A 13,705-nucleotide genomic window follows, 5' to 3' on the forward strand; every position below is an offset into this window, starting at 1 on the left:
AAAACTTGGCCGGAAAATAATGAAACCATTGTTAATGATCTGACAAATAATGACCATTCAGCAAATGAAAAAACAATCACATCATTTGGAAATAATAATTAAGGGGTGGGATGTATTTGGGAGAAGCCAGGTGTTAGTCAAGAGATTGTTAAAGAGTGTGACGATGTGAAAAACAGAAACATAATTAATGAGAAGTAAAAGGAGTGTGGGGCCTTGAGTAGAGATAAGAAACTTTTCTAAAAAGCACACAAACTTTTTTTTTAACCTAATAGCGTCCAGTAAACAATGTCTGGAGTGCTAACTGGAAGTGTAAGTGCTTTTTTGTAAGTCTTCCTAGATCTACCCAGGTTTATGTGTCTATACCTGAGATCTGTGTCTGAAATCTTTTAAAGGCGTTTTATTGTTTTATTGTTTTTTTTTAAATTAGACAGACAACTAAGTCACACAGCTCCAGGGATCTGGGTGACTGTCTGTGAGGAGTTTTGTCTGTTCTCCCAGTGTCCACGTGGGTTTCCTCCGGGTGACTGTCTGTGAGGAGTTTTGTCTGTTCTCCCAGTGTCCGCATGGGTTTCCTCCGAGTGACTGTCTGTGAGGAGTTTTGTGTGTTCTCCCAGTGTCCGCATGGGTTTCCTCCGAGTGACTGTCTGCGAGGAGTTTTGTGTGTTCTCCCAGTGTCCACGTGGGTTTCCTCCGGGTGACTCTCTGTGAGGAGTGTGGTGTGTTCTCCCAGTGTCCACGTGGGTTTCCTCCGAGTGACTGTCTGCGAGGCGTTTTGTGTGTTCTCCCAGTGTCCGCGTGGGTTTCCTCCGGGTGACTCTCTGTGAGGAGTTTTGTCTGTTCTCCCAGTGTCTGCATGGGTTTTCTCCGAGTGACTGTCTGAGGAGTTTTGTGTGTTCTCCCAGTGTCCGCATGGGTTTCCTCCGGGTGACTGTCTGTGAGGAGTTTTGTGTGTTCTCCCAGTATCCGCGTGGGTTTCCTCCGAGTGACTGTCTGTGAGGAGTTTTGTGTGTTCTCCCAGTGTCCGCGTGGGTTTCCTCCGAGTGACTGTGAGGAGTTGGTGTGTTCTCCCCGTGTCCGTGTGGGTTTCCTCCGGGTGCTCCGTTTTCCTCCCACAGTCCAAAAACACACGTTGGTAGGTGGCTTGGCGACTCAAAAAGTGTCCGTAGGTGTGAGTGAATGTGTGAGTGTGTGTGTTGCCCTGTGAAGGACTGGCGCCCCCTCCAGGGTGTGTTCCCGCCTTGCGCCCAATGATTCCAGGTAGGCTCTGGACCCACCGCGACCCTGAACTGGATAAGGGTTACAGATAATGAATGAATGAAAAGATAAGTCGTTTAAGGCAGACCCAACTCATTCTATCCAGATGTTTGTAGACATCCCTTTCTAACACCGCTTTTATAATCTTAATATAAGTGCATTGGACACACCGGGAATTAAAGTCACGTTATTTAATGCCAAGTGTCAGCTAGAGGAGTATAAGGCCCCATTGGGCTGTGGAGTGAAGGAACTGTGCCCTCTTTTGATGTAGCTCAATTTAGTATCTTTGGAATGAGTTGTATTGGTATTTGAGATCCAAAAGTAATAATCCTGATGTTTCTAATAAACGTGTGTGGCCGAATGCCATCAAAACCTCATAACAAAGCCTTCCCAGAAGAGTAGTGGCTGGTACAGCAGGGGCAGGAGAACTTTATAAGGGCTTAAGCACTGTAGTAAAGGACAAAGGGAGATGCTGATGTTCTTACAGATCATCATCAGCTTCAAAGTGCCATATCCTCTGGGACAGAGGTTTAATCCAGGATCATCTACTGTAGTTGCTTGGCCCCTGTCCACCCTGTACTCATTCGTTCACAGAGCACATTTGTTGCTTTCTTCCCCTCTGTGTCCTTGCAGGCTTCTTTCACGCTGTCTCTCCAGGTTTACTTTGGCATGACTCATGCGAATAATTTACACCACGGCTTTTAATACGCAGTCCACATAACCGTAGTTATAGCAGAGACGGCGGGAGAGGGAGAGCCTCTGAAAAAGCTGTCAGAACTATCAAAAGTTGATGCCCAGCCCTGTGCTTTTTTTCTTTCTCTTTGAGGGAAAGCAAAGACTCAGAGGCTTGCCGCTACGGTGAGGTTATTATTATGCTTCATATCAGGGCAGACTGACCGCAAAAAGCCAAGGCAAGAATTCATAAAATGCTGCCTCCCAACAGTCATCTGCAATGCAGAGAGTGGGCCAGAGGAAGACTATTAGCATACTGAAAATGAGTTATGTTTACTGGCGGCCTATTGCAGCCTCTTCAGAATGAACAGCCTTAGCATACCTCCCAGGGATCATCTACTGTACTGTATTCCAAACATATAAGCTCTGCCTGACAATGTATGAAGCGAGATTTGGATTACGGATGAGAGGGGTCAAGCACAAGGTCAAGCTTAGGAAAAGGACTTTAGGAAAGCAGATGGATTTAGTATGTGGAATGGAAGGCCGGGACAAGGTCAGTTGTAGGCTTTGTTTCTGAGTTGGGGGCAGCAAAGACTGATAAAAAAAAAAACAGCAGGGAGAGCTGTCTGTGTATTATAGTACGCAACATCAACGATGGATAATGTTACGATAAAAGGATTACCAGAGCACAGTGCTTCTACAATAACCCACACCGTACTGTAAGGTGGCCAACTGTTGTAGACAACTGCTCCATCCAAAATTAGTTTTTGAGTCTGAAATGAAGGGTATTAAAGTAGCACTAGGTAGGATTTTAACCTTCAAATTGCAGCTTCAAAATCATTGTGATGCTTCACTGACATGTAATAACAAGAATAAAGCATGTGTTGTTGCTACTTCGGGCTCAGCACCACAGAAACTAACTTATGGAGGTAGGAAAAGAAAAGGTTGATAATTCCTCATCATTAGGCCTAATTCTGGATCACAGATGCCACTCCAGCATATTCCTCTAGTGCAGAATGATTCTCTTATACTCCATACGCAAGGAGGAGATTTCTACCCTACTAGCCAACACTTGATCTTGGGTATGGGAGTCTTACCATCAGGCCACCTTTTTTTTAATGTAAATACAGAGGTGAGATAGGTGAAGGGTTATGTAGATAGATGGCTGGAAAAATGAATAGATCAGGAGAAAGAGAGAGAGAGCAAAAGAAGAGGTGAGGAGAGAAAAAGCCCCAGGGCACCAGTGCCGAGTCTCAAGCGTTCCACCTCTGATTGGATCTCCTGAGGACAGTAAGACAGGTTTAGCCTCTGTGTAGTCCCGGAGTGAGAGGAAAAGCACAGAGAGCGGAACTAATGACTCCCCGCCGGCTCTAACTAAGAACCTGCCTTCCGCTCTCTTCCCCACAGGACCGCGCCCCAGCAGGCCCAGGAGCCCAGGAGCCCACAGCACTGCAGGGGCCCAGAACACATGAGCACGACAGGAAGACCCGTGATGCTACTGATTCTGCATTCAGTATTGTGTCCAGACAGACGTAGACACACTTATTATTAATTAAATACATCTCAGTGCATTCATTGTGGATACAAGCTTACACTTGCGCACATACGTGACCTGGGACGCTCTGGGCACCTTGCTTGATGGAAAGGTCAACTAGAAGGGTGGGATATCAGTGGGATATCCAGCCCCCCAAACTGGAAGGTGTGTGTGAAACTATAGCTGAACCTATAGTGACGAACTCAGTGCTCAATATGTATACACCAATCAGCCACAACCTTTAACAACACCTCCTTGTTTCTACCTACACTGACCACTCTATCAGCTCCACTGATCGTGCAGGAGCACTCTGTAGTTCTACAATTATAGCCTGTTGTCAATCTGTTGCTCTGCATAATTTCTTTGCCCTTTTCACCCTGTTCTTTAGTGGTCAGGACCTCCCACCCCCAGTGGGTCATTCTTAGCACTGCAGTGACACTCACAAGTTCTGGTATAAGTGGATCAGACACAGCAGTGCTCCTGGAGTTTTTTATCTCCTCTGTCGATGCCAGACAGAATTGTCCAGCAACAAAAGGCAGTGTCCTAGATGACGATCATCCCAAACTGTGCAGCAATACATGAGCTTCTCTCGTTGACGTTATATCTACAAGTTGGACCAAAGAGGTAGGTGTGTCTAACAGAATGGACAGTGAGTGGACATCTGACCAGCATACACTGACACACCACCACCAAGTCAGTGTCACTGCAGCACTGAGAATGATTCACCACCCAAATCGTACCTGCTCTGTGGGGGTCCAGACCTTTGAAGAACCGAGTAAAAAGGGGGAAAACAAAGTATACACAGCAACAGGTGGGCTATAGTCAGTAATTGTTGAAGAAGTGAATGGACAGTGAGTGTAGGAACAGGGAGGTGGTGTTCATGTTATGGCTGATTGGTGTATGCTCTGCTGCAGGGTAATGCTAGTCAATATTTTAAATGCCTTGAAGTCCCAGATTTCCATCTCATATTTACCTGAGAGTTACTTTGCCCCAAATGCACTCACTGTTTGCAAAAGTCTACTGCTAATTCTAACATAACAGGACTGAGGGAGTGGTTTCCTACCCTCCTCCAAAAGTTACAGAGTGCAGCTTGTGAAGTGCTGAGCCCGATTAGCAATGGCAGAGACTCTAATCTCTTTTTCACAGGTCAGTAAAAAATCACAATGACATTGAAGCTGTAATCTGAAGGTAAAAGTACTACTGAGTGTTCCTTTAAGAACAGACTTTTAGGCCTTATTTTTGGCCTGTGTGTCCAACATAGATATATTTCTAATGAGCATATGAGAGTCAGATTCAAGTCTTGAGACTAGTGGATAATTTTAGCTTAGTTTCATTATTTTCTGAAGGCAGTGCACAGTAAGGAAAAACCCCCACCTAAAACCTGTCATCTCCCGCAGCAAAAGGTTCTACATGACTTCAAATAATGAGTCTTTCCGGACATAAACACCTGAAAATAGTCTGAAGGCCAGAGCTGGAGTGCTCCATAAAGTAAATGTAGCATTTAAAATAAATTGTCAACTTGAAGTAGACTGTAATTTGAATATTATGCTAGTTAGTTAGCAAAGCAGCTACCGTTGTTGCAGTTGTATTGATTTTAAAATAAATGAGATATTCTCTATAAAAGGGGACATATTATGAAAACTTCAGTTGTTCAGATCTGGAGCTCCCACCAGATCACAACCTGTGAACCAAGACCACTTAGTCTCCACCAGATTCTTATCAGTGGTATCGGTTATATTTGCTAATGCTAGAGTTGCTCTGGTAACCTGACAGTCCCTCCCCATTTAGATTATAAACAACTGCCCAGTGGTGGCCACAGTGTGAGACTTTTATTATAAGGACTAAGGATGCATTAATGATGGTGTATTTATTTTGCAGCATTAGTAAATGTTCATAAACTGAGGTTTCTGTGCAGCTGTATATAGTTTTATGTCCTCTAAGTGTGTGCTTGGTTCAGAGGCGCAGGCCGCACTATTGCAAACTTTCCGACAGCTATTTCTGAAATCTTGTGCTTGGCTGTCCAGTATTATTCAGGTTCTGCCAGGAAGATAAATCATGGGTTGCCATGGGAAGAAAATATCTCACTCAGACATCAAACTGTAATTAATTGGCAGTGAGATTTCCAGCACACATTCGCCTGGAATGAAAAAGATGAGTGGATAAATATATTAATATACAAAATATGGAAATTGGGCAGGGTTTCAAACAAAAGCATAGCCCCAGAGGAGGCTCTATATTAGGGGATAGTGATTCAATGTTCAGCAAACACCCACTTTCACCTCCGCACAGCCTTAATGGAGGGATGAGGGTGCCGAGTCAGGCCTGGAAGGTAGGTCAAGCGAAGCCAATTAGCCACATTTCCCCTCATCATCAGCCAAAATGCTCCTTTCAGCTTGTTCAAGCAGTAGCTAAGGTACCGCCTGCGATGACAGATACTTAGTGATGAGGTGTCACTAGCCTCCGGGAAGAAATGTGCAGTGTGGTGGGGATAATACGCTACATTTGAGCTCATAAAGAAGCGAGCAGAGTTTTAAAAAGTGTGGCCTACATTTAGGTTGCCTAGAACGTAATTTCTTTAAACGTATAACGGCAGGTTGTGATAAATCAGGCTTCTCTAAGTCTTCCTTCATCAGACACGGTTCTGTCATCTCTGATGTTATTAGCTGTTACTTTATTCACATTAACTCACTCGTTCCATTGTTCTGTACAAGTTAAACAATAAGAGACCCTCATTGTTTAACAAGCATGTTCGATGGATTGGGTGGATTTACACGCATTTAACAGTCTCTTCTTAATTTGATTTCTGCAGTTATCTGATTATTCATGTAGTCTTGTAAACAGTATAATCACATCTCTGAGAGTGGTGTAAGGTCTAGAAATTAAGTGAGCTGTGCATGTGTACCCATCTCCTGATTTCTTAGTTTGCGCATGCAGTAACCGAACAGAGTGTAGGGCCGTGTCCGACACACACTCTGAAGCTCGCTCATAATTCTTTATTTAAGAATGTCACATTCATTCCCACCAATCCTTACCGTGAACACACAACCAGCAGCTTGGGTCTCTGTCTGTAACAGAGGGACATATTCATTCATTCATGCATTCATTGTCTGTAACCGCCCGTTCAGGGTCGCAGTGGGTCCACATGCTGCGCCACCGGGCCGCACCAGAGGGACACGTGCTACATTTAAAAGAGGTTCATTTAAAAAAGCTTGTCGCCAACTCAGCAGCAGTGTACAGAAAGCTGTGAAAAGGGCAGGACTGTGTAATAACACAAATCATAAAAAAGAAGATATATATTTGCAGGTAAAATAGGTCCATGTTTTAAAAGTCTCTGTAGGAAATTTGTTCAGGTAACTGCTTATTAACTGCATGTAAATACACTTATTGTTTGAAAGATTACTGCTAATTCTAACATAACAGGAGTGAGGGGGTGGTTTCCTATGCTCTTCCAAAATGACATAGTGCAGTTTCTGCAGTGCTGAGCCTGGAGTAGAAAAGGAGTGGCTCTATTCTTGATATTACAGGTCAATTGATGCAACACAATGATTTGGAAGCTGACATTTTAAGGTAAAACTACTGCATAGTTTTGCTTTTATACCTTCTGAGCACAGTTATATATAGTATAACTGGAGTATAACTGGTTTTCCAGTTGTGTAATAGCTTCATGGAATCATGTGATTATGAGCTGTACATTAACGCTGCAGGTTCAGTTTGATTTAAAACAAATGCAGTCTCCTGCTTGAATCTCAGCCTTATGTTTAGTATCTATTTAGTTTACTATCTCTCAGTGATCCATTGTACTATAGGAACATCTGTATGCATTTCATTTTCGAGCCTCTCCATCTACCACCCAAATGACTGCAGTCTGTACTAAGTCGTGTCAGCTGAGATCAATGAAAGCTGAGACATTATTTTCTGCTTGCGAGTACGTGTGGGGCTGTAATGAAGCTTTAGAAGTCCAATTGCACCATCTGCTGGTCTATACTCCCCATTAAAACTGGAATAAGACCTGCATAGTTGCTGCAAGTTCAAGTTCACATCAGTCTTCACTGTCGTCATACTCTGGCTGACCATCACTGGACAGAACACAGAAACATTAAATAAATAACAAGATAAATAATCTTTATTTCCATGTCTTTTTCATATATATAAAATTATGTATCCACAATTAATATTACCAAGGCAATGCAGATATTCCATTCTCAGTAGCGGATACAAGGCTCCAGATGCCTTTTGATAGAAACTGTGCAAAAGGTTTGCCAGGTCCATAAAATACAAAACTGTTCTGGATGAGTTCTTTCCCTGATTCCCAGGTGATGTCAACAGAAGGACCCTGTCACTGCCTAGAGCAAACAAATCTGATAAATTAATAATCAGCATCAACTGACTGAATGGCTAAAATATTAATAAATAGATTAAGACAATAAACACACACACTGATGCACAATAACAATCGTGTGCCTCTGGAGCCACTGTACTCACCCCAAGACCTTCAAAAAATGTACACACATGAAAAAAAAACAAAAAAAAAAAAACTTCATTTCCCAGCATTCATCACTGGACCTTGCTCTGTGTAAACCACAATCCAATCCCGAATCAGCCCCTACTCCCTTCCCCCTGCCACTTCTGGCTTGAAAAACAAAATGTACTGAGCAACATTTAGTATCACACCTTATTTAAGGGTTAGATGTGGTTCTTTCGTTAAAATCAGGTATGAGGCATTAGCTTATGTTTTTGAGATATTGTACCATATTAAAACAAAATGTCTGTATTATTAACGTTCCTGTGATATACAGTTCAGGGGAAGTGAATAGGGGCTAAAATCATCTGGGGGAGAGAAAAAAACAAAAACAAAAAAAACACCCTAAATCCTCATATAGATCATCATCTTAAACCAAATTACAATTACTGCTGTTAAAAAAAAATCCTCATGTATTATTAGCAAGATTTTTACCTTTATTTTACAAAGTGTCAACCCCAAAACTTAAAACACACAAAATAAACTCCAACAACTTTTTAAAAACAAACAGCAACAATTGATAAGAACCCTCTGCTATTTCCACAAACCGAACAAAATCCTCAAATGCTATGTCCTTGGGCAGAAAAAAAAATAAATAAAAAATTGGACTCATTTGTTTAGCTGTTGGTAAATAAGTTTCATTTTAAGTGAGTTATTGTTTGTTTTCTTAAAAAAAACTAAATATTATATACTGTATAGGTTATTACTTACAGTAACAAGGTTCCATGCAATCTTATTTTGTTTCCTGTACAGATTCTCAAGAAGATCAGTAGTAATTAGCAAGGCTGTACAAGCCCACGTTTTCTGTTGCTTGGAGTGCCAGTGGTTTCTGTAGCCGTTGTGAAGGAAGGAGGCCTTATTGCCTTATGTCAGTATGTTGGACTTAGAGTTATATGGTCATTTCATTAGTAAAAACTGATGTCATCATCGCACAATTCAAATGAACAACTCTGTGGATGAGGCTTGATGATCGTCGTAAAGTCCTGCTTCATCCTGAAGAGTATTTATGAGCACTCAAATCAAGCCAGAGCACACTGTTCATTGACCAATGGTAGTGCACACAGTAAGCTGAAATCACTGACCGCAATTGACATAAAAATGGCCGCCAACACACCGTAGGTTACACATCTCACATCTCAAAAAAAAATAAAAATAATAATAAACATCTGCCACAAAGATGCTTCAGAACTGGACAGAGACTGAACAGATATTAGACAACATCTCCCAATGTTAGCAAGAGGTCAACAGTGGCACAAAGGCATTGGAATTAGCGTGTATGCTAGTTTTCCACATGCACTGGCCCATATCAACAGACAGTGAGGGTGTACCATACCCTTCTTGACAGCAAAACGGACAACCTAAACCACCTGGGTTAGTTCAGTCAAATACATTATTATTACTACTATCACTTTTTTTCTTTTTTTTTTTCTTTTTTTATTTGGTAAAAATAAACAATGAGTAGCCAAGTTCATCAAGATTGCCAAAGCACTGGTGGTGACACAAGCTCCTTAACATTTAAAGTGGGGTCATAGGAAGGCCCGCCTAAATGTTTTGCTGCTTTTTCAAGTCCTAGAGAACACGTTCAGCAACTATGAAATGATAGCTGAGTGAAATCTGAGATTGAAATAATAGTGAATGAAAAAAGAAAGAGTATATAATTTTATATGGTTAAAAAATATAAACAAACAAACAAACAAACAAAAAAGGTTTGGCTTGAGCAGTCTAGCTATGGGCTTGAGTGTGCGAAGAGGAGCAACATTCACAAAGAGTTAAAGCCAGAGAAGAACGTGAAGATACATTCATGTGAGACTCCTTGCTGGGAGATTACAATGTGTGTGAAAAAGGTATGTGCTTGTGCAGCATATCCTAGCACAGAAGGCTGCAGGTAACATTTACATCAAGACTCTTATAATGGTAGCTTCCTAAGTACACCTTATGTAGAGCTGGTTCACTTGGGGCTCTAATTCCTTCACAGACTTTTTCCTCTTCCTTTCACTTATTCAGCCATTAGTCATCTGTAAAACTGCTCCTTTAATATTTAAGTAAATTAATTCTAAAACTGCTGTGTTGGAAATACTATCAGCTAGCAGCTCCTGTTGACTAGTGTTCCTGTGAAATCAACACAAATGTGAGGGGGAGCGAGAGAGAAAGAATGAGAGAAAGCGTGAGTGAGGAATTGTGTTAGAAGTCTATTGGACTGTACATTTTCAGAGAATTGTTTCAGAGTAAATTCAGAAGCAGTCAAGCACGGCAGAGCAATTCACATTTGTCTCCTATAGGACAATGCTAGTGCTAGTAAATGCGCATACTAAATTAGCTAAAACATGTTTACCCATTATATTAAAACAACAGTGGGTGAAAATGTTTCTAACAAGGACTGAAAACCAGCCACAATTTAACGTCACGCAGATGTATGCTAACTGGTAGTTACTGGTTTCAATTCCGTAGTCATGTTAGCATATTTGGTTAGGCCACTCATGAGCCAACTTTGGATTAACAGGAATGAAATGGAAAGAAAAAAAAGTCCCCCCTGAATTAACTTTATCAGCCTACATTAGCCGAACTTGCATATTTAAATTGAACTAAACAATCTAAAGTGGTGTCGCGGGTTGTTGCCGACCCCCCCCCCCCTCTATAGTATTAAACCTAATTTGGGCATCAAGATCCAAGTGGCTTACAGAGAACTGACTCATCCAAGCTCATTATTTGTAGCAACTTTACAAAGGTAAGTGAACACTGATTCAATAATTCCTTTAACCGAATGAGAATTTGTCAAACAAATGCCAATCAATCAACACTTAAAAGTGAATTTTAATGTATAATTATATTCATTTTTACAGCTGTAGATTAAACTGTATAGGGTGTAGATTTTGTTATTTAATCAAGGTTTTTAAGGATAAACAACTGACAGATTGTCTAAGCAGAATATTAATAAGTTTCCGTTTTAATTTTTTTTGGCTAACTAAGTTCACATTCTAGACGATAGCACCAGCTAGTGTAAAATGGCCACAATTATTAAAGTGCGGTGAACATTTTCTTCACTGTACTTGACTATACTAATATAGAACAAATGAACAGTGTGATTTATTGCCTTGGGTTAAATCGATATAGTCAATCTACATTGCCACAGTGTTGGGAGTAAGACAATTAGAGACAGACATAGAAACAAATATGATCGAAAAACTTGCAAAAGTTTCAGATTTTCACCAACTGTTAGATATTTCACAGATTCTCATTAACTGAAGAGGATTTTTTAATAATGTTATGTAATTCTTTCCCAATCTCACAACCATTGCTACAAATTAACAGCTTGGACAGGTCAGTTCTGTGGATGAAGGAATCTGAGATCACACGGGAAGAAGGAGCAAGAGAGAGTGAGTGGGAGAAAGTAAAGAACGAACAAGTGAGACCACAAGTGCCTCCCAAGTCAGACTGGCCTTTGTCGTCTATGCTCACACTCACAGAGACAAATAGACAAACACATTCACACGCCACACCGGGAGTTGCCCAGATGGTGTCTCCATCCTCTTCCTCCATTTCCCATGGCTCTTCAGGAACAGAATAGAATGAACTGTCCATCTGTGGCCTGAATATCCTCCAAGTCCTGGATTCCCAACATCATGACCTGTAACCTTTGACTATGGCCTATCATCTTTGCTCCCAAGCTCCAGTTATTGCACTAGTATCTACAGCACGAGTGGAAGCCAAGAAGCTGTATAAAAAAGAAGCAACCAGAATCTCTAAATAACTTTAAGCTGCTTGTCACGCATAGTTGCATGACAGGGTCCGTGCTTGTGCTGACAAACACCCTCACACACACACATATACACACGCACATCCATACACGCCAACAAGCCCTGCTTGCTTCTAGTGGTAGCTGGACATGCAGGTAAGTCATTCTGGAGAAGCAAAGAGAAGTTTGCATGGTTCCTGAAAAGCTCAAAGTAAAAGAGACGGAGGGGAGGAGCTTGTGTGAGAGTATGTGTGTTTTAATGTGTGGATCCGTGGGTGTACATGCATGTGCTGAAGCAGGAATTGTCCTAGAATTTCAGCTGCCGACTCTTCATATACCTCTCCTCCTCTTCGCCTACAAAAAAAAAGAAAATAAATAAATTAATTAAATGAAGAAAAATAGACAAGGTATTTGAAGATCAATGTTTACAAAAATACACAGTGAGAGAGGAACAGAGAAATAGAGAGAGAGGTGTGTGAGCAAAGCAAGAAAGTACCTTTTCACAGAGACGAGAGGAGAGTGTTAGGCTGCAGCAGAGTAAAAAAAAGGAAAAAAAGTAAACGGAAAAACAGCTGAGTGGATAAAAGAAGCAGCAAATAAGTTATTACAAGGGCTGCAAACATTAGTCAACAAAGTCCACTGACCTCTCTATGCTTTGCCCACAACAGTATTTTTCTATAGTAAAGCTACTGTAGTAAAGGTTTCAAAAATTAAGCCTAATATATTGGAATAGTGAAAATTACATGATCTTTAAGCCTTTACAGAATCCCATTTAGATTCACAGCTACATTTTACGTTTACTTTGCTACACAACTCTAACTGAAAACAGAGAAGCTTACCAACTACGAGTACTAGCTTGATGACATGTCAAAGAAAACTCACAAAAAGCCTGTGCAACATCCTTTGCATCACTGCTGCCTTTCATGTACATAAAAATAAATATCATTTGAATTAATTAAGTACTTAAGAAAAAATGAAGCTAAGGATATGCTGCTAATGCTACAAAACACCTCCCCTACTAACTGGCAGCTAACAGCATACAAACTGCACCCTTTTCTGCTTATTAATTTTAATTCTTTGGATATTTAAAAGGTTCAGTCACACTACACAAATCCCATTGCAGACAAAAACACAGGCAGTTTCTCACAGCATCGCTAAAGGTCTATTGTGACTATGTAAGAGTAAATAACTGTAGCTTGGTACTTCAATTTGTTCAGTAATTAAATGTGTTATAACAGCATCACTTCCTCAAAAGGAGTCCTTGGTAAGTGCTCCCCCAAATTTAAACTTTTTTTTTGTGCTACATTTTGTCATTAAAGGGGTTCTTTATTCAATATAATGTTTTTCTGACCTCACTAAAACAGAAGTGACTGAGCCAAGCATGGAAAAGTCGAAGTAAATAATTGCAGATAATGGAGAGTTGGATGCAGTGGCAAGGGAGAGGTTATTCTTTGCATGGGCTGTACCTTCTAAATGATGCCGAGAGATGTATTTGAGTGCTTCATCCAAGAGGATGACTGGAATGGAGATTTTGAGGACAACTATCCACTGGGACCAGCGCAGAGGGGTCACTTGAAAGATTAACTGGAAAAAAAAATAGGACAAAACCAACATGAGGGAGAGTGCAGGGATAAGGGAAAAAAGAAGGGGGAAAATGAGCAAATAATCACCAGAATACACCTTAACCACTATCACATGGTCAGTTGTTTGTGCTTTTAAAATGTTGCTAGTGAGAGGTATGTCCTCATTCTCGAATTACTGGTGTTCTGAAGCTAATACTTTCTAGGAGATTTTGGAGCTTAAATTCTAACCTGTATCTTAGAAATTAAGTTATTTTATACTTTAGGTACATGATTGTCATTACAAATAATAAGTCAAAAAAGTTTCTCTGTTATCTGTTTATATTTTTATTATGTCTTAAGATACAATTTCAAACCAGTAAAGTTTATGTGGGTTGCACTGGTTGTGATACAAATAGGCCCTGCAGACCTAA

General features: G+C 40.8%; 1 protein-coding gene across 3 annotated transcripts in view; it reads right to left on the bottom strand.

Annotated features, from left to right (window-relative positions):
• Positions 1–6,949: 6,949 nt before the first annotated feature.
• atp2a3 (ATPase sarcoplasmic/endoplasmic reticulum Ca2+ transporting 3) overlaps positions 6,950–13,705 on the bottom strand; it is an 82,041-nt gene continuing 75,285 nt past the window's right edge. The window contains exons 20-22 of one of the 3 annotated variants that reach the window (XR_010796517.1): positions 13,179–13,296; positions 7,639–12,066; positions 6,950–7,536 (exon numbers count right to left, since the gene is read on the bottom strand). Coding sequence is in view for 2 of the 3 variants with exons in the window: in XM_066657283.1 (XP_066513380.1) it covers positions 12,020–12,066; positions 13,179–13,296 (165 nt within the window). In the remaining variant the exon portion in view is untranslated. Of the gene's footprint in view, positions 7,537–7,594; positions 12,067–12,208; positions 12,240–13,178; positions 13,297–13,705 lie in introns of those variants that run through there. The other 2 variants (XM_066657296.1, XM_066657283.1) reach the window with 2 other exon arrangements.

Source organism: Hoplias malabaricus, chromosome 2 (assembly GCF_029633855.1).
Source record: "Hoplias malabaricus isolate fHopMal1 chromosome 2, fHopMal1.hap1, whole genome shotgun sequence".
In the NCBI taxonomy this organism is placed as follows: domain Eukaryota; kingdom Metazoa; phylum Chordata; class Actinopteri; order Characiformes; family Erythrinidae; genus Hoplias; species Hoplias malabaricus.